The following is a 22,121-nucleotide window of genomic DNA, read 5'->3' on the forward strand; positions in this document are numbered from 1 at the left end:
GTTGTTAAATTAAACTAGAACTAGATCCCACAGGCCACAATTAAGACCCAGCACAGCCCAATAAATAATATTTAAAAATAAATAAATAAAAATAAAAAAAATAAACCCCTTCACTAATTTTTTTTTTTCAGATCTGTTAGGTCACTTTTATAGTCTCCTGCTCTATACTTCATTCTAAGTTACACATATTTTTAGATTCTGAATATGATAAGCCCAATATTTAAAGGCTCTGTGAGTCTGATTCTGTTGTCTATTGTTTCTGCTGGTGTACATTCATGGTGCTTTCTTTCCTTATGTGTTTTGTAATTTGAAGACTGGGTTTATGGTGAGTTCCTTCACATACAATTTTTGTTTGCTTGTGCCAGAGCCTGAACACTACTAGCCTGAGGTCACTGTAAACTAAATTCTTAATTTGAGGTTGTTTTTGTTTTTTTTAAAAGAATCCTCAGTCCTTTCAGTTGTATGAATCTGAATCACGTTGCTATACACCATAACAGAAATTAGTTCTGGGCTTCCCTGGTGGCGCAGCGGTTAAGAATCCACCTGCCAATGCAGGGGGCACGCGTTCAAGCCCTGGTCCAGGAAGATCCCACATGCTGCAGAGCAACTAAGCCCGTGTGCCACAACTACTGAGCCTGCACGCCTAGAGCCTGTGCTCCGCAACAAGAGAAGCCACCGCAGTGAGAAGCCTGTGCATCACAACGAAGAGTAGCCCCCGCTCGCCACAAATAGAGAAAGCCCGGGCACGGCAACGAAGACCCAATGCAGCCAAAAATACCAAACAAATAAAATAAATTAATTAATTAAAATTAAAATTAAAAAAAAAAGGAAATTAGTTCTGATTTTGGCATGATGACCTAAAATTCTAGAAGTGATTAGTATAAGCCCTTTATTTCTATAAGGTTACTTTACTATAGTGACCCAGACTTAGGTAAGGGTAGTTAATTTAGTGTGAAAATATAAATATGTATATATGCAAATATAGAAACTACGTGTATATGTAAATATAGTCTATGCATATAAATTTGTCTGTAAATCCTCTCAACTGTTATAGTCCTCTGATGACATCACATGTATGGCGACTTATATTTTAAAGAAGTATGGTCACTGAATGAAAAGAAAAAGGTTACAGGAAGTTGTCTTAAACTTATTAGTAATTCTAAGATACTCTTTTTGTTTAGAATTACTAGTTGAATCCATAAAAGCTGGTAACTTTTTTCCATGCAGGAATATTTTTCAGTTACCACTGTATATACTTCTAAACAATTTAACATTTATACCATTCAAATCAGATGCAATAATGAACACAATATAGGAAAACTTCTAGTAAAATTATTTAATGATAATATGAATCTCCAACAGCTTGAAATGAAAATTTCCATGATCTTCAATTGAACTGTATGCCACTTTCTTTTAGAATGTCCCGTTTTTCATTAAAATAATTCCTAAACCACTCTATATGTTCAACCTTCTGTTTAACACTCAGATATGGGTTTTTGGAAAGGCCACAGGTCACCAACTCCATGAAGTGGCGAATTGGTCCTTGTTTTGGAAAATCCTCCAGGTATTTATCCAGAAATATATGTTCATGAAATTCTGAACCATCATCATCAAAACCTAGGAAATGAGACAAAATACGTTACAATTTTGAATGTAAAACCTACACTATAAAATTAACATTAATGAGGTAGTATAGTATTACAGTAAAGGCATGAACATTGGAGTAAAACAGGTTTGCTCACCAATTTAACAGCCATGTGATTGGGCAAATTAACTTCACTGAGCAACAGTTTCCTCAGGCATAAAATGAGTATTAAGACAGCACCTTCTTCATGGGGTTTTATAAAGTTAAATAGACATAAATCTTATAAAGCTCCTTTACAGTGCTTAGCATACTACAAATATTCAAAATGTAGCAGCAATTACTACTAATGGATATTTTAATATCTAAAGCTACCACTAAGAAAACTATAAAAACTACACTAAAAAAACTACATAAAGCAAAATAAGATGGAATCCTAAGATATATTCAAGCAGCTCACAGGAAGCCAAGAAAAGACAGAGGAGTGAGAAACAGAGAAAATGAACAGAAAACAAATAACAAAATGAGACTGAAATCCTAACAAATCAATAATTACTTTAAATGTAAATGTCTAAATATACCATCAAAAGAAAAACACGATCCAACTATATGCTATATACAAGAAACTCACTTCAAATATTTACCTATAACATAGGTAGGTTGAAAGTAAAAGGATGGAGGTGGACATATCTTGCTAACATTGATTTTTAAAAAAAGAATGCATGAGTGGCTATAGGAATATCAAAGTAGACTTCAGAGCAAAGAAAATTACTAGAGAGAAAGAGGAACATTACATAATAAAAGGATTAACCCACCAAGAAGACAAAGCAATCTTAATTATGTATGCACCAAAGAGTTTTTAAATACATGAAAGAAAAGTTGATAGAAATAAAGTAGAAATTTAAAAATCCACAATTACAGTTGGTTTCAATACTCCACTGCCAACAACTGCGAGAACTACCAAGTAGAAAATTAGCAGAGACATAGAAGAACTGAACAACATCAACCAACAGGATCACACTGACATCTACAGAACACTCTACCAGACTACTGCAGAATACAAATTCTTTTCAAGTATCCATGGAACATTCACCTAGTTTAACCATATCCTGGGTCACAAAACAAATGTCAACATATTTAAAATAACTGAAATAATATACAGTATGTTCTCTGATCATAAAGGAATCAAAACAGAAACTGGTAACAGGAAGACAATAGGAAAATCTTCAAACAGTTGGAAATTGATGTAAGTAATTCATGGTCATAAAGGAAATCTCAAAAGAAATAATATTTATTTATTTGGATGTGTGGGTCTTTAGTTGCGGCAGGCTGGCTCCTTAGTTGTGGCATGCATGTGGGATCTAGTTCCCTGACCAGGGATTGAACCTGGGCCTCCTGCATTGGGAGTGTGGAGTCTTAACCACTGTAACACAAGGGAAGTCCCTCAAAAGAAATTTTTAAAAAACACATAGAATTGAATGAAAATACAACAAATCAAAATTTATGGGACACAGCTAAAACAGTGCTGAGAGGGAAATATATAGCACTGAATGCACGCATAAGAGGAGAAGTCTCAAATCAATAATCGAAGCTCCCACTTTAAGAACCTGGTAAAAGAAGAGCAAAATAACCCCAGAGCAAACAAAAGGAAGGAAATAATAAAGATAACATCAGAAATCAATAAAATTGAAAACAAGAAAATAGAGAGAAATCAATGAAACCAATACCTGGTTCTTCACACGCACACATACACACAAAACAAAAAAACAAAAATTGATACATTTCTAGCAAGTCTGATAAAGAAAAAAGAGAAGGCACACACCAACAATGTCAGCAATGAAAAGGGGGTTATCATTTTAAATCCTGAAATCATTAAAGGGGTAATAAAGGAATACTCCAAACAACCTTACACTCACAAATTCAACAACTTGGAAAAAATGGACAACTTAAAAAAAATCCATTGAACTACCAAAACTCAACCAAAATAAAAGATAACCTGAATAATCTTATAACTATTAAAGAAAAGAAATATGTAATTTAAAAGCTCTCAAACATTTAAAGAAAAACTACCACCAATTTTACACAATCTCTTCCAGAAGCTAGAAGACAGGATACTTCCTAACACATTTTATGAGACCAGCATTACCTTGTTAAAAAAACAAAGACAAAACAACAACCAAAAACAGGAGCAAGAGAGAGAGAGAACTACAAAACAATATCTCTGATAAACTTAGAGGAAAAACCTTTAAACCAAATTAGCAGACAAATCCAACAATGTATAAAAAGATTTATATACCAAGATCAAGTGGGATTTACTCAAGTAGGATTTTACTGCAAGGCTGGTTCAACATCTGAAAATCAAGGTACTCTACCATATCAACAGGTTAAAGAAGAAAAATCGTATGACCCAACACTCACTTTGATAAATAGTCTCAGCAAATTAGGAAAAGAGAAGAACTACATCAACATGGTAAACCTACAGCTAATATCATAGTGAAAGACTGAAGGCTTCTCCCCGAAGTTCCTGAACAAGGCAAGGAGGTCAGCTCTCACTACTCTTACTCAACGTAGTACTGAAAGTTCCAGCCACTGATGAGGGAGGCAGAGAGAAAAGTCACGTAGATGGGAAAGGAAGACATAAAACTATTTGTAGACGACATGATTGTCTACATAGAAAATTCCAAGGAATCTACAAAAAACTCCTAGAACTAATTAGTGAGTTCAGTAAGGTTACAGGATATAAGATCATAAAAATAAAAATCACTATTTAAATTGGAAGACTCAACATAGTAAAGATGTCATTTCTCTCCAAACTGATCTACAGGTTTAATGTACTTTCTACCAAAATTCCAGCAAAGTTTTGCCACAGACAAGCTTATTCTAAAATTTATATGGAAAGGCTTAAGTCCTAGAAGAGTTAAAACAATCTTGAAAGAGAAGAAAAGAGTAGGAGGAATAATGCTAGGGCTGACTATACAGCTACAGTACAGGCATGCCTCGTTTCATCATGCTCTGCTTTATTGTGCTTCACAGATATTGCTTTTTTTTTTTTTTTGTACAAATTAAAGGTTTGTGGCAACCCTTTGCCAAGCAAGTATATCTACACCATTTTTTCCAATGGCATTTGCTTACTTCCATGTCTCTATTACATTTTGGTAATTCTCACAATGTTTCAAACTTTTTTCATTATTATTATATTTGTTATGCTGATCTGTGATTGGTGATCTTTGCTGAAGGCTCAGATGATGGTAAGCATTTTTTAGCAATAAAGTATTTTTTAATTAAGGTATGTACTGTACTTTTTTAAGACATAAGTTATTGCACACTTAATAGAATACAGTGTAGTGTAAACATAATTTTTATATGCACTGGGAGACCAAAAGATGCATGTGACTTGCTTTATTACAATCTTTGCTTTATTGCAATGGTCTGGAAACACACCTGCAATATCTGAGGTATGCCTGTAATCAAAAGAGTATGGTATTCACAGGGAACTCAATACTATGTAATGACCTACATGGAAAAAAAAATCTAAAAAATAGTAGATATATGTATAACTGACTCACTTTGCTGTACACCTGAAACTAACACAACATTGTAAATCAACTATATGCCAATAAAAATTTTTTTTAAAAAATAGAGTATGGTATTGGCAGGTGGTAAGACTCAGAGGTTGATGGAACAAAAATCGAGGACCCAGAAATAGAGCCTGTTATGGACTCTGCCAACACGTGGATCTTGGACTTCCAGCCTGCAGACTTTGAGAAAGTAAAGTCTGTTGTTTAAGGTACCTAGTCTGTGATATTTTGTTATAGAAGTCTTAGCAGACTAACACAGATCCACATGAATATGCCCAACTTTTTACAAAGAGGCATAGACAATTCAATGGAGAAAGGACAGCCTTTTCAACACATGGTGCCAGAAGAACTGAAAAAGAACCTCAACCTCATACAAATTAACAAAGAATGGATCATGGTCTAAACTATATATCGAACAGAAAAAAAAAAAAAAAAAACAGAGGAAAATCTTCTGGTTCTAGGGCTGGCAAAGAACTTGACGCCAACAGCACAATCCATAAAAGGAAAAACTGGACCCCATCAAAACGGAAGACCTTTGGTCTGTGAAAGAATCTGTTACAAGGACACAAAGACAAGGTATAGACTGGAAGAAAATATCTGCAAACCATATATTCAATGAAGTATATGGAATATACTTAAAAACTCAAAACTCAACAGAAAAAAACATAATCCAACTAGAAAATGGGCAAGAAACAAGAGACATTTCACATTTCAAGAAGAGATACAGATAGCAAACACACACGTGAAAAAGATGTCCAACCTCATTAGCCATTAGGGAAATGCAGATGAAAAACACAAGGAAATATTAATAAACACCAATCAGAATATGAACACATCTAAAAGAAAAAATAATAACATCAAATGCTGGTGAGAAGGAGAAACTAGATCATTCATATAATGCTGGTGGAAATATAAAATGGCATCGCCATTCTGGAAAACAACTTGGAAGTTTCTTTAAAAACTAAACATGTAACGACCATACTACCCAGCAACTGCACTCCTGAGTATTTATCCCAGGGGAATGGAAATTTGTATTCATACAGAAACCTGTACATGAATATTTACAGCACCTTTCTTGTAATAGCCAAAAACTGGTAACAGCCTAGATGTCTTTTATCAGGGGAATGGTTAAACAAACTATAAGGCACATTCAAACCATGGAATATTACTCAGCAATAAAAACAACAGCCGCAAAAACCCCCATTGACACACATAGCAACTTGGATACATCTCCAGAGAATTAATCATGCTGAGTGGGAAGGAAAAAAGCCAATCCCCAAAGGTTACGTACTGTGTGATTCCATTTGTACGTCTTTCTTGAAATGACAAAATTATAGAAATGGAAAGTGGATTTAGTAAGATTGCCAAGGATCAGGGACTAAGAAAGGACGGCGGTGGGAGGTGAGTGGATGTCGTTATGAAAGAGTGTAAGAGAGATCCTTGAGGCGACAGAACTGTTCTGTACCCTGACTGTGGTCGTGATTACAGGAATCTACATATGTGACAAAACTGCACAGAACTAAGCACACAAACACACTCACACAAAGGAGTACATGTAGAACTGGTGACATCTGAACATGGCTGAAAGATACGGCTGCCGGCTGCCTGCCTGTGATGCTGTGCTGTGGTTACATGGGCGGTAACTACTGAGGGAAGATGGGTAAAGGGTATGTGAGATATTTATCATTTCTTACAGCTGCACGTGAGCCCACAATTACCTCAAAATAAGAAGTTTAAAAATGCTCTCTAATCACTTACAATTATCTTACACTTATTGGAAGAGATTTTTAAAATTTTATTTGGACATTTAAAGATCTATTCATCATTTTTATAAAAACTAAAACACACAAGAAATAAATTAAGGCGTTAGACTGCCAAATGGCCACATACCACTCCTATGCTTGTATACATGCCCCTTTGCAATGTGCCTTTGCCATTCTTCCCATAAAGAGGTAGATACAGCCTGTTTCTCCAACCCTTAAATTTGAGGTTGGCCAGGTGACCTGCTTTGGTCAATGGGACATTACCAAACACAATGCAAACAAAGGCCTGAAAAGCACTGGCACGTCAATCGCTGCTCTTCCTTGTGTTAGGAACTCTTCTATAGCCAGGTGAACAGCCCAGGCTAGCCTGTGAGATGATGAATGACATATAACCCTCTTATCGCCTTCTCTGACAACCAACTAGACACCAACCATCCAGCACCAACTAGACATTTGAGAGAAGCTGCTCTAGAACAACCCACCCCCAGCCAACCTGCCAAAACCAACCAGAAAACCCATAAGCTCATGAGCAGTTACAACTTAGCTGTTGTTTTAGTAAGTTTGGGGTGGTTTGTTATGTAGCAAAAACTGATTGACATGGTCGGCTGAGGTATTCCCAAAACTTCACATTCAGAATCCAACTCTTCTGAACTGGCTTTTCAACTCGGAGTTGTCAGTGGCCGTGCTTTCCAACTTCTATTAAGAACATTTGCGATGCAGCGTTTCTTAAGAGTGTTCCACTATGGCCTCTCTGACGCCCCTAATGCAAATCTGGATGCATATCCACAACAGGCAATGACAACTGCTCCTTCACTGATGCCTGACTAGCATAACCAGATGCATCACGATTTCAGAGATATTTAAAACGGTGAAAGACAAAAGTAGTCATATTCAATGAAATACAGGGAAAAAGCTGTGCAGGAATTTTTGAAATGGAAGTTTTCTCTATCCTATAACCCCCCAAAGTTTCTACTCACATTTTCCCGGGCTAATCACTTCCAAGACTAATCACTTCTAAGGTGTATATCCTTCTAGTCCTTTCCCTAAATGCATATGTATTTTTAAAAAATAAGACAAATTATTGTTTAAAAAAATCTTTCTCTGAATCCCATTCAGAATTCTCTATGGTTCTCAATAGTTTATACCACCAAGCAAGCATGTTGTTACTCCTTCACTTTTTTTCCTTTTGTTTTTAAGGCATATGCACCTGGGGATAGGAATGGGAGAAATGCAATCCAGAGAGGTAAAAAATGAAAAATAAAAGCCTTGCTTTGCTAAAGGTCTTTTCCATATCGTCAAACACTGCTAACAGTTTCCTGTGACAATTATTCTTAAAAAAAAAAAAAACAAAACCCAATATGGCTAATGTGAAAAACAAGGCAGGTTTACATGTTCAATATATTTGAAAGAGTATGTTAGGGCTAAAAAATAAGGTCGTAGCACTGGAAACTTAATAAATCAAGGTGATAAGTGCTCTCAAAAATCCAAGGGTGATTTCTGGATTGAGATCTTGTTGTTGTTGTTAGTTATTAATATCCTTAGATGTACTTAAAATATAAGACTTAAGACAGAAAATTTTGCAAGAGAAATCTTTTTTTTTTTTTTTTTTTTGGTGGTATGCAGGTCTCCCCCTGTTGTGGCCTCTCCCGTTGTGGAGCACAGGCTCCGGACGCGGAGGCTCAGCGGCCATGGCTCACGGGCCCAGCCGCTCCGCGGCATGTGGGATCCTCCCAGACTGGGGCACAAACCCGTGTCCCCTGCATCAGCAGGCGGACTCTCAACCACTGCGCCACCAGGGAAGCCCTGACCAATTATTTTTGACAAGAGTGTATTACAGCACTGAAGCAAATTCAGTCACTTTCACTTTGACTTGCTTCTACTTCTATTTTGTCAAAACTATTATTTCTTTTCCTGTTAGTATTCTGAGGCTCTTGTTCAAAGGCCACCATCTCAAACAACCAACAGATTGTTTCAGACAACACATACTTAATCATCTTTATATTTGCCCCAATTTTCTCCACACTATACCCTCCCACATGACAACAGAACCCTCTTTTCTGAACTTTTCTCACTATTCTTGTCAGCTCATATTGCAGCACACATTCCAGATACCCTAGCAAAGGATGGCACATTACAAGTGAACAAGTTTAAACCAACTGAAGAATAAAAACAGAAGTGTGACTGACATCCATGACTGAGCTTTTTTGCCCACTGAAGCCTCTAAACTGAGAATTACTCTTGGAGGGTATTTCAAAAACACCTGTAATTTGGTGGCATGTACATGGCTGATGGATGTTCAAGAGCAAGACTCTGTTAACTGGGTAGTGGTAAAAATGAGATTAAATTTAGATAAAGCCAAAGCTAAAATACAAGTGATCTTCTTATCAATCCAATATATAACAAATACTACAAAATCTAACTGGGAGTAATTCCATCTAACAGCTTTTATAAATCTCTAGGCTCGCAAAGCACATAGAAGGGACAAACCAGGTTTTAAAAACTGACAAAAAGCTACTTCAAATTGGAAAAACAATTTTTACATTTTAAGTGGCAAAACAAACAACTGCAATTTTTTATATAACAGAAAAACGCAACACTGGGAAGTAAATGTTAAACACAAGACATGCATTTTATCATTTTTGGTATTATGTTCCGAAACTGACATGGTGAGTCCCTAAATACACAACAAAACATCTTTCCCCAAAAACATCAAAGTAAATCTTCATGAAGCTAATTATTAGGAGAGAGAGCATGATGTTTTACTACTCTTAAAATTTAAGTATAAGAAATATAAAAGAATGTTACTGAACGGCTGAGGCTCCAGGTTCTAAGGCCGGTCCGCTTAAAGTATTCAGAAGATCCTAAGTGTGTACTGAGGGGAGTGATCAAAGTGAGAACGTTTCCACAGTTCCCTTCCTGTTTTTCGTTCAGATAACAATTGCCTTCAGGAGCTGGAAATGAGATACCTCCCTTTCCGACCCCAAAGCATCAATAATATGTACAGTGTATATGGACACTTGTCACATTTATCTCCCCAACCTGACCAGAAAACATGTTTTTTTCCTTTTTCAGAAATTACACTTTCTCAGAAACGAGGTCAAATCTAAGATAAATTCCTTTGGAGTCTGGACACTCAAGATTCTGATGAACTTAAATGTTTTTCTGCTGATGACAATGTACTGCCAATTCATGCTTTTCTATTATCCTGTTTGGTGGTTCCTAGAAAATACACAGTATCCTCATGAATATTTTAAGATTTAAAGATGTTATAGTATAAAAGAGAAAATAGTTATAATAGCAAATCCCCTCACAATATCGTTGTTGTAGAAACAGGGATGATGATGGTGACAATGCTTTACTTGTATAATGAGTTGTTTCTCAGAAGAATCCCATAAAATAATCCTATTATTATTCCCATCATTTTATAAGATGGAGGAAGTGAGGCTTGGAGAGATGAAGACTCACTCAGGAACTTGATCTCTAACCACCACACTCACTGTCTCTCCTAAGTAAAGTCACATATTCTACCTCAATACTGGGTTTTAAAACCATATCTTGAACCATGAGGACCTGGAACACCCAACTTTCACCAAATATGGAACAAAGTCTTCCTTAATATCATAGATTGTATTTTGTTAGTTTTTTTTTTTTTTGCTACTTTTAAAATTCTATCATCATACAGGAGGGGAAAAGAACTAACATTTATTCCTATGTATTATATGCCAAGAACTGTGCTGAGCAACTCAATATCTTATTTAATTCTTACATTCTTCCAGTGAGGTATCTTTAATTTTACAGATGAGAAAACTAAGGCTCGGAAGGTTAAATAATTTCCTCAAAGGCAAATGGCTAATAATTGACATAGCTGGAATCTGAACTCAGGCTTACACAAATAAATGTCCTTGGTTTTTTGGTTTGTTTTTTTTTTACCTTATCCTGATACCTTCTAGAATGTAGAAGCCATAATACTTTAAAAAATATTTAAAGTATACTTTAAAAAATACACATTATTTAATAGATGAAATGCAAATTTCTCTATTACTGAATATATCATACAAATATACAAAATATTAAGAATTTGCTAAAGGATTTGTAAGTCCCTAAAGTTTTCCTATACAAAAGATTACTTTATGAAAATATAGGACTATTTAAGCTACCACTCCACTTATTAATCCAAACGAAAGGTTATCAAAAATGAAAATATTACAGTGCAGCATAATACTACAAAGGTTAAAATACAGACTACATTTTCCTAAGACTTCCTGAGGTGTTTGCAATTTCCATTTAATCTTACCATAAAAGTAAATGAATCCCTTCTAACTGAAAATACATCAATAAAAATTCAGTGAAATGTTTAGCTGATGACATCATGGGCGCCATAAAAAATAAACAGCATAGCAATATTGTTTTCCTTTTGAATGAGGAAGATGTAACACCTCTAGAAAAATCTCCAGGAAACTAGATAATGTTTTATTACTGGCTCAAAGCATCTAGGTATGCAGCCAAAGAATTTCAAAGCCTCCTAACATATTTGTTTTGGGTGGCTTTGAATACAAGAAACTTGTGCCTCATTAATGCAACAGTTTTAAATAAAAGATACCAGCATAAAACTTGAAGGTTGTAATGTTCCCCAAAACTGAAGGATGATCTCATACCCAGTATTTAATGTATTAGAAGATTTACCAGGTAATCTCCTGCTTTTAGCAAGTAGAAAACTGTCATCATTTGCAGTTCTTAACACTTCTATGTCACAGAAATTCATGATGCATTTCTGCCATATAATTTTACTTCTTTATTTTCCTTATCCAACAACTAGAATTCAGTGAAATCGTAGCATTCTTTTTAAAAAAAACACTGTCAGATTTCTTTTAGGACATCACAAAGATGTTTATACAAAGTTTTGAAATTCAGGTAAATATCCAAAACCTACAACTGAACATCTGCCACATTTAATCTCAATCACTGAGTTTTATAAACCTATGGCATTAAGACTTACCTGCTTCATTGTTAATTGGGAACGCCCACAATTTCCCCTCTTTTGTCAACTGGATCATCTCTTCAAAACCATTCTGAAAGGGTTGTTCATTGACTGCCACTAACTGCTTAGCAAATTCTACATCCCAAAGAGAAGGTACTGCCTCTGTAGAATAAAAACATCCAAATTACACACAATTCCATGTAAATATCTTTCTTCTTTAAAATGTTATCATCAGGGCTTCTCTGGTGGCACAGTAGTTAAGAATCCAGCTGCCAATGCAGGGGACACGGGTTTGATCCCTGGTCTGGGAAGATCCCACATGCCACGGAGCAACTAAGCCCATGTGCCACAACTACTGAAGCCCGCATGCCTAGAGTCTGTGCTCCACAACAAGAGAAGCCACTGCAGTGAGAAGCCCACGCACCACAACCGAGAGTGGCCTCTGCTCGCCACAACTAGAGAAAGCCTGCACGCAGCAACGAAGACGAAAGAGAGAGAGAGAGAGAGAGAGAGAGAAAGAAAGAAAGGGAGGGAGGGAGGGGGAGAGAGAGAGAAGGGGAGAGAGAGAGAGAAGGAAAGAAAGAATATAGTTATCATACAACCATTTTACTCCTAGGTATTTACCCAAAAGAAAACATGTCCAAACAAAGACCTGTACATGGAAGTTCATGTATGACCATGCCTGACCACACACTGACTGCTGGTTATGAAGTATGTTGGTCTTGAACATCTGATACAGAGAAAAAATCCCAGCAGTTAGGCTAATTAGCCACATTTAAAGTAATCATAACAGAAAATAACTTAATTATCATGGTTACAACTTTTAAATTTATTCAGTGGGCAATGATCAACTTATGTCTTTTCCATGATCATCATCACCATCGTCATTTTTATTAAGAGCTGCAACTCTTTCCAGGCACTGTACCTGACACTAATTATATTACCTCATTTAATCCTTGAGATGTACGTATAGGTGGGAAAAGGGAGACTCAGACAGGTTAGTATACCAGAATCTGAATTTGAATAATCAAGATCTACACAATACCAAAACTCTTTCCGTTAAGCTAAACTGCCTCTCCGCTGTTGTTTACTCCAGGATAAGCAGTCGGATCTAAGACAATACCCTTTGCAGCAGTGGTAAGAATTTAGGGGGGAGCGAAATGTGGGACTCATGAGATGGAAGAACTCATTCATTCAGTCAATAAATAATTACTGAATGCCAGCTACATGTCAGGCATTATTTTACACAGTAGGGAAACAACAGTGAAAAAACACTAAATTTAAGTTTGCACATTGTTTCTATTCTTGTATTTGGAAACAAAGGACAGTCTTCAGATTCATGCAAGTATACTTATTAAAATAGTACCTTCAATAGAGTAAATTTATATAAACCTGTGCATTATTTTCCTTATTAGAACATAATCATTTTATATTGTTTTATAAAATACATATAACTTCAGTACCTCCTTGCCAGCTAATTTCAGTTTTAGGAATAAGATTTCTGCTTAAAAAAAGCAAGGTGGGGGCTTCCCTGGTGGCACAGTAGTTAAGAATCTGCCAGCCAATGCAGGGGACATGGGTTCAAGCCCTAGTCCAGGAAGATCCCACATGCCGTGGAGCAACTAAGCCCATGTGCCACAGCTACTGAGCCTGCAGTCTAGAGCTTGCGAGCCACAACTGCTGAGGCCACACGCCACAACTACTTAAGCACGCACACCTAGAACCCGTGCTCCGCAACAAGAGAAGCCATTGCAGTGAGAAGCCTGTGCACCACAATGAAAAGTAGCCACCGCTTGCTGCAACTAGAGAAACCCACGCGCAGAAACAAAGACCCAAAGCAGCCAAAAATAAATAAATACATTTATTTTTTTTAAAAAGCAAGCTGGCTCCTTCAAGAACCCAAGCACTTCTTCTGGCTGTTCATTAGGTGGACCATAGCAGCTGCCCTGACAAAAAATTCCCTTTCTGGGGCAAGCTTAAGAGTTGCCACTTCAGGAATTCCCTGGTGGTCCAGTGGTTAAGATTCACGGCAGTGGCCAAGGTTCAATCCCTGGTCCGGGAACTAAGATCCCCGCAAGCTGGGTGGTGCGGCCCCCGCCCCCCCAAAAAAGAGTTGCCACTTCAACAGGGGAGAGGTGATCCATTCTCCACGCCTGTGCATTTTGCATTTCCTTTTCCTCAATCATAGAGGACAGAATGCAGTTGTCACAGTACAAGAAGGGTGGGTTGTTCTCTTAGCTTCATCTTCAGCTTAAATGAACAGTGACTGAATTAATGCCTTTCCTCCATGGATATTTATTTTATAGCTCAATTTGTTTAAAAAAGGATTTAAAATTTAAGATAACGGATTCCTATTATTTGTAAGCCACTTGGCTAGGGGCTATTGGGTGTACAAAAATCAATGAGACCCAGCCCCTAATATCAAGGAGTTTATTGAATAGTGGGAAAATCAGATGTTTTAATAAGTAACTGGAAGATTAAATGAGCCACTGGAAGATGGCCTAGAAACTTAAATATCAAAAATAAAATTATTTCTACCAAGGTCCAAAAAGTTAACTGATAATCCTTAGAAATGAAAGTCACTTATAAGCTAAGACCATTTGTATAGTTTCTTCATTTAAGTTATCAGTAAAACAAATTTAATGTCAAGCAAGAGGACACTTATTTCTCTTTTAATTAGGCTTAAAATGGTGACTGTGAAGGATCTGACTTCTTGCCGAAAGGAGAAAGGGGGAAGAACAGAGAACAAACACTAACTGTGTGTTAAGAAAAAAACACTACAAGTCTGCTAAATATATTCCCTGAATGCTCTCCTTCCCATCTCCTAAATAATCTCTAAATCACTTCAATAAATTAGCATCTATAAGTGCTATCTCCTCTTCTAGATAGTAAGCTGCCTAAGGGCAGACATCACAATTTATCTTTACGTAATAGTACAAAGGTGTGTTGCAAATAGTAGGTGATCATTAACGTTCTAACCCAAATTAGCAGCCAATCTATAGATCTGGATTCATGTGGTTGATGGTACTTACCTCCCATTGCATCATGGGCTGCAGCATTTCAAGGGAGAAATCTGACCAACACTAACAATGTCAACAACTACATCAATAAGCAAGATCCAGGTCAATGACAGGATGGAATATTAAAATACCTGATTATTATGCAATCAAAACATGAAGGACATTTTTCAAAGATGGAATGTTTCTACACCTGAGAAATAGTGTTATTTTCTTAACAAACCTGTTTCAGGTGCTTCTTCAGTAACTGCCTTAAGCTCAAAAATATTAAGCCTCTTCCCCTTGAATATATTTTTCCTAAAACTGAAAAAGAAAAAAATTATTTTAATGAATATTTTATACACAGTCAACAAAAAATTGTTTATGAGAAGAAAATTTTATATGAAATGTTCAATGTAAAAATTAAAAATAATTCTGTTGCCCCACACCAGACATTTTAACTAAACTGCCACATCTTTAGGACTGATAACTAAAAACAGGAACAAGTTCACCTGAATTTTTGCATCATAATACAACAAAGAAGTTACAACAATTTAACTACCAAAATACCTAATTGAAAAGATCAGCTTAATTTGCCACAATTTTTATTTGATCCATTTCATATTAAGGTTTTAGAAAACCTGACATTGTGGAAAGCTATTAAAATATGCTAAGTTAGAAGTTGTTAAAGTCAACATTTGTCTTAGTTTACGGGTAAAAAACACTGCCTGCTTAATTAAAATTATAATTATAAAAGATTGCACAGGGGCTTCCCTGGTGGCGCAGTGGTTGAGAGTCTGCCTGCCGATGTAGGGGACACGGGTTCGTGCCCCGGTCCGGGAAGATCCCACATGCCGTGGAGCGGCTGGGCCCGTGAGCCATGGCCGCTGAGCCTGCGCATCTGGACCCTGTGCTCCGCAATGGGAGAGGCCACAATAGTGAGAGGCCCGCGTACCACAAAAAAAAAAAAAAAAAAGATTGTACAGAAAAATCAAAACATTCCCACTTACAAAGCGATCATTCTGTAATTTTAAAATAATGTTTAACTTTCTTTACATAGCTATTTAATTAACTTGAAATTAATGTCAGAGAGTTAACAGGTAACTTTTCCTTGTATGTTTTAATCAACTGTTTTATGGGAAGCACAGCAACATAAGCACATACAACAAGAATGTGTATCAATTCACGTTCTTACTTGAATAAATTTACTGGCATACTAAACACTAGTTTATAAACTAGAAGGTTTGTTTTTAAAATAATTTTGAATTCTTTTCTGGATCAAATTACTTTTTTCTACTAAATTAAACTAACTGAAAATACTGCATTAAAATTAGATAAGGTGATCTCAAATCATACAGTTTTCCTCTAGCAGGTCCCCAAGTACTTGTAAACAAAGGCTACAGAACTACCCTCAGTGCCTTGCCCTCTTCTCCCCACCCCGCATTCCCTCAACCTCAATGACGTGTCAGGTAAACAGGATGATGGATTAAAGTACAGTCAAGAGGGAATGATTCACCAAAGTATGGAATTTTATAAGAGGAATGTACTAAAGAGAACGGAAGGGAAGGGAAAGATTATTCGCTGTGCATCTACTATATATTGTTCACACATTTCTATCCCTCAAGAAAGCCATTTAAGCAGGCTTCACTTCCAGCATTTCACAAATAGGGAAGCAGACTGATGGGGCTATGAAAGTTTAGTCAGATGCACAGTGCAGGCCAGCGTGACTCCAAAGCCAGTGCTTTGGACTCACACCTCTCCATCTCTAACTGACGGAATCAGTCCAGGCCTGGAATGTCTCAGGCTCTCCCAAGTCAGAGCAGGTGAACAACTTGGTATCTCACCATAGCTTCCCCTTATTCAAGAGTCCTTTAGGCAGCTTTAAAAAAAAAATTATTTACTTATTTACTTATTTTTAGCTGCTTTGGGTCTTCATTGCTGCATGCAGGCTTTCTCTAGCTGTGGCGAGGGGGGGCTACTCTTCCTTGCGGTGCACAGGTTTCTCATTACGGTGGTTTCTCTTTGTTACAGAGCATGGGCTCTAGGCGCACGGGCTTCAGTAGTTGTGACACACAGGCTCAGCAGCTGTGGCGCACGGGCTTAGCTGCTCCACAGCATGTGGGATCTTCCCAGACCAGGGCTCGAACCCGTGTCCCCTGCATTGGCAGGTGGATTCTTTTTTTTTTAAATAAATTTATTCATTTTATTTATTTACTTTTGGCTGCATTGGGTCTTCATTGCTGCACGTGGGCTTTCTCTAGTTGCAGTGAGCGGGGGCCAGTCTTCGTTGAGGTGTGCAGGCTTGTCATTGTGGTGGCTTCTCTTGTTGACAAGCACGGGCTCTAGGCGTGCGGGCTTCAGTAGTTGTGGCACACGGGCTCTAGAGCGCAGGCTCAGTAGTTGTGATTCACAGGCTTAGTTGCTCCGTGGCATGTGGGATCTTCCCGGACCAGGGCTCGAACCCGTGCCCCCTGCATTGGCAGGTGGATTCTCAACCACTGCACCATGAGGGAAGCCCCCCAGTTATTTTATAATAGAATGCTGTCTTTATTTACATAAAGTTTCTGTTCTTTCTCTCCTTCAAGCCTATAAAGTGATAGTTGGGGAGGGGAACCAAATATTTAGCGTGGTCTGACAAACACTAACTGAACTTCATAGCAGGATGTGCTTACAGAATGTCTTCTGTGTGTTGTGTATTCCATGGGTTTTGTTCTATGTATAACCTCAGCAACCTGAGTTAGCTCCTTCTGGGTATTAGATTATTAATGTGTATAGGAAGATTGGAAAAGATGGTCAGCGGTTAACAAAGGAAGTTCAGGGGTTATAGTGACTTTGGAAGATTATTTGAATTACTAATTTAAAGTGATATTTATATCTATGACATTGAATAAAGTAGAATGTGTACTTGGAGTTTAACTTATTAAATATTGCCCTGGGACTTCCCTGGTGGCACAGTGGTTAAGAATCTGCCTGCCAATGCAGGGGACACAGGTTCCATCCCTGGTCTGGGAAGATCGCACATGCTGTGGAGCAGCTAAGCCCCTGAGCCACAACTACTGAGCCTGCGCTCTAGAGCCCACAAGCCACAACTACTGAGCCCGCATGCCACAACTACTGAAGCCTGTGCGCCCAGAGCCCGGGCTCTGCAACAAGAGAAGCCACTGCAATGAGAAGCCCACGCACCGCAACGAAGAGTAGCCCCCGCTTGCCGCAACTAGAGAAAGCCCATGTGCAGCAATGAAGACCCAATGCAGCCAAAAATAAATAAATAAATAAGATAGAAGAGGCATTAAATTTGTTAAAAAAAAAAAACAAAAAACAAACCAAAAAATATTGACCCAAAATATTTAATTTTACTCTTCTTTAAATCAGTCTTCTTTGAAATGATGCCATGCAACTACATCAGAATGCTATATCATTGATTGATTTTTAATGATTCGAGCTGTCATCAAAAATTAGAAGGTCGGGCCTCCCTAGTGGCGCAGTGGTTGAGAGTCCGCCTGCCGATGCAGGGGATACGGGTTCGTGCCCCGGTCTGGGAGGATCCCATATGCCGCGGAGCGGCTGGGCCCGTGAGCCATGGCCGCTGAGCCTGTGCGTCCGGAGCCTGTGCTCCGCAACGGGAGAGGCCACAACAGTGAGAGGCACGCGTACAGCAAAAAAAAAAAAAAAAAAAAAAAAAAAAAATTAGAAGGTGGTGAGGAAGAAGCTGAAAAAGTAGGGAGGGGGTTTATGTGCATAAAATGACTGCATTAAAAAGCTGCCTAGGACTTCCCTGGTGGCGTGGTGGTTAAGAATCCGCCTGCCAATGCAGGGGACACGGGTTCGAGCCCTGGTCAGGGAAGATCCCACATGCCGCGGAGCAACTAAGCCCATGCGCCACAACTACTGAGCCCGCACTCTAGAGCCCGCAGGCCACAACTACTGAGCCCGTGTGCCACAATTACTGAAGCCCGCGCGCCTAGAGCCTGTGCTCTGCAACGAGAAGCCGCTGCGATGAGAAGCCCGTGCACCGCAACGAAGAGTTGCCCCAGCTCACCACAACTAGAGAAAGCCCGCATGCAGCAACAAAGACCCAACACAGACAAAAATAAATAAATAAATAAATGTATAAAAAAACAACCAAAAAACTATGTAAGGCATGGCTTAGCATCTTTAAGAACTGCAAATGACCAAATTCAGATTGCCACAAATAATCTACTACTTTAAGGTATTATAATGGATCTTCTTTCTTTTTCTGATGGTGGATTATTTCTCTAAGGTATGAAGAAAGATGATTATATAGAGAGATATAGAGAGTACATGAATATACACTGTTAGGCACACATCAGAATGAAAAAGTGTTCCTCGCAAAACGTTCATTTGTTCAATTCAGTCAGCTCCACGTACTCTAAATCAGGAGACCTTTATTCACCGTGGGTAAATGTGAGGTAGGGCCCATTCTGATTTACAACATAGAAAAATGTAGGGCTGCGAAACCCAGTACATCTCTCCCTCTCTAGGAAATGGGACGTGGAGAGTAAGGAGACAGATACAAATGCATTCATGATGCTCAGACGCCCAACAGCAACAAAGTAAATCTACAGTTTAACAAACAAAACCAAACAGACTGCAGAGCCTGAATACCTTCTTCTCAGATCAGCAGGCTTCTCTTGGCCAACAAAATCATCAGTCCCTTCATCAAACTGAATCTGATGCACTGGTCTTGTGCTAACTCTCGCTGTGGCAGATCTGGCAACTTTCATATCTGATATGATGTCAGTGAAACTGAAATAAGAAAAAGGTCAAGTGTGTTAGAAATTTTAGCTACAGAAGAGTAATAAACTTTCTTAAACATGAGATTCATATCACTTAATTCTTACTTCACTTCTATGCACTAATACTGAACAAAAAGTCATGTTTAAATAAAAAATTATGTTGCCTATTAACACCACAGACCACTAAGATTGATGTGGCTTTCTCTCTTTTAAAGATATTCTTCAGAAATGTTCATTTAAAACATAATTAAGGGCTTCCCTGGTGGCGCAGTGGTTGAGAGTCCGCCTGCCGATGCAGGGGACACGGGTTCGTGCCCCGGTCCGGAAAGATCCCACATGCCGCAGAGCGGCTGGGCCCGTGAGCCATGGCCGCTGAGCCTGCGCGTCCGGAGCCTGTGCTCCGCAACGGGAGAGGCCACAACAGTGAGAGGCCCGCATACCGCAAAAAAAAAAAAAAAAAAAAAAAAAAAACATAATTAAAAGTGTCCCTCATGAAAAACTGTCAAACATCCAGACAAGCAGATGTCAGTATCTGTATACCTAGCACCAAGATTAAAAACCTATATTAAAGTTGAGATTTAGCCATATTTATTTATTGCTTTGCATTTGTTCAAAGACAAATAAAATGCGTGATCATATTGTGCATAAAACCAGCATATTATTTAACTAAAAAACAAAACTTCTCAGAGAAACTGTCTTATTTTATCATTTATTTCTTTATTTTAAATAACATTACTGAATTTACCACTTCTTTTTCAGGGACAAGGAATTATGTAACTTCTCAAGAGAAGTTTAATCATTCAATTGGTCTTTTAAAACTGCAATCTTACTTTACACACGAGTTTTAAAAGAAATCAAACTCCTAATACTTATGAGGCGTATTTTATATATAAATGAATGTATTATGTAATATAACTCAGCACTCACATGAAGCCAGCCTATGTTGACGTATCAGCATCACTGACACAGCTATTTGATTCACCAACCTAATTTTACGTCTCTCTCCATCCTTCTGTGCCCTCGAGTCTTCCTCGTGCCGCTGGAGCTGCTTGAGCAGCTCCGACTTGGTCATCTGCTTGTCAAAAGGGAGAGAGTCTGCAACCGCGGAGGCAGCCGCCACCAACTCCGGGCTCAGGGACTCACTTCTGGAAGAGAACATGGAAGACAAATGAGAGAAAAGAGGCATTACTTCAGTGGAAAGTAAAATGATTTCTTGGGAGAAAACTTTTTGTCCTTCAAAAGGTATCATTCGGGCTTCCCTGGTGGCGCAGTGGTTGAGACTCCGCTTGCCGATGCAGGGGACACGGATTCGTGCCCCGGTCCGGGAGGATCCCCTGTGCCGCGGAGCGGCTGGGCCCGTGAGCCATGGCCGCTGAGCCTGCGCTCTGCAATGGGAGAGGCCACGACAGTGAGGGACCCGCGTACCGCAAAAACAAAAAAAAGTATCATTCAATTCAATTTCTGACAAAATCAAGAATTCTTAACGCAGCATTGTAAATCAACTACACTACACTAAAATTTTTTTTAAAAGAAGAATTCTTAAATATTAGGTATCGGTTTTATATAAATGTTACAATATTGAAAGTTAAAGTTCATGGATCCTTCATGAGGCACAGTACTAACTCAGAGCAATAGATTAAGGTGGAGGAATGAGGGATCAGCCCCGAAAGTGATAAATTAGTGGATTTTTAAGTTAGATGCCATTTTATTTCAAAAACAATACAGACTGCAAGCAAATATAAAAGTGGTTAAACCTGTTTATACAAGCTTTAATGGTAATATCCTCAAATTGGAAACAACCCAAAGGTCTATCATCAGAACAGATAAACAGTGATATATCCATGCAATGGAACAGTACTCCGCTCACTCCACAACATGTATGAAACTGAATGAAAGAAGCTGGATTAGAAAAAGTATATATGGTATGATTCCACTTATATCAAGTTCTAGAAGAGGCCAAATTAAGGTGAAAAAAATCAGAACAGTGGCTGCCTCACGACAGAAGGTTACTGATGGGGAAGGTGAAGATGGGAAATGTCCTGCATCTTGGAAAGTGTGTGGGTTACATGGGCACATCAGTTTGCCAAACTCCTACAGCTAAGATTTGTACACTTTAATGTATGTAAATTTTACCTGGAAAAAAAAACCATAAAATCATCACGTGGGAGATGGAAAGTGGGTGAAGGTATAGGTGACAAGAATGGCAAGATCTGATAATTATCAAAACATCATACGATTTTGTTTACTTTATGTGTGAAACGTTCCATAAGCTAAAAAAAAAAAAAAAAGGTGTTCTTCAGTAAATTAGGGTAAGTTAGGAGAAAAATATGCCAGATATAAAAAGTTATTTACAGTTTTTACATCACTGAAAATTGCCATCTCAATGAGTGGGATCCAAACTACTGTTTTACTATACCTGGCTTTCTATCTTAGGAAATGATGTCTAACATGCAAATCGAAGTTCCCA

At 38.1% G+C, this 22,121-nt stretch overlaps 1 protein-coding gene across 2 annotated transcripts in view; it reads right to left on the reverse strand.

Moving 5' to 3' along the window:
* Positions 1–1,321: 1,321 nt before the first annotated feature.
* Positions 1,322–22,121, reverse strand: part of MRPS31 (mitochondrial ribosomal protein S31) — a 29,631-nt gene continuing 8,831 nt past the window's right edge. The window contains exons 3-7 of one of the 2 annotated variants that reach the window (XM_082601882.1): positions 20,641–20,799; positions 19,524–19,664; positions 15,142–15,221; positions 11,920–12,063; positions 1,322–1,617 (exon numbers count right to left, since the gene is read on the reverse strand). In XM_082601882.1, coding sequence (XP_082458008.1) covers positions 1,388–1,617; positions 11,920–12,063; positions 15,142–15,221; positions 19,524–19,664; positions 20,641–20,799 — 754 coding nt within the window. In that variant the 3' untranslated portion in view covers positions 1,322–1,387. The remainder of the gene's footprint in view (positions 1,618–11,919; positions 12,064–15,141; positions 15,222–19,523; positions 19,665–20,640; positions 20,800–22,121) is intronic. The other variant, XM_082601881.1, reaches the window with a different exon arrangement.

The sequence above is a fragment of the Mesoplodon mirus genome (genome assembly GCF_964341445.2).
Source record: "Mesoplodon mirus genome assembly, chromosome: 17".
NCBI lineage: Eukaryota > Metazoa > Chordata > Mammalia > Artiodactyla > Ziphiidae > Mesoplodon > Mesoplodon mirus.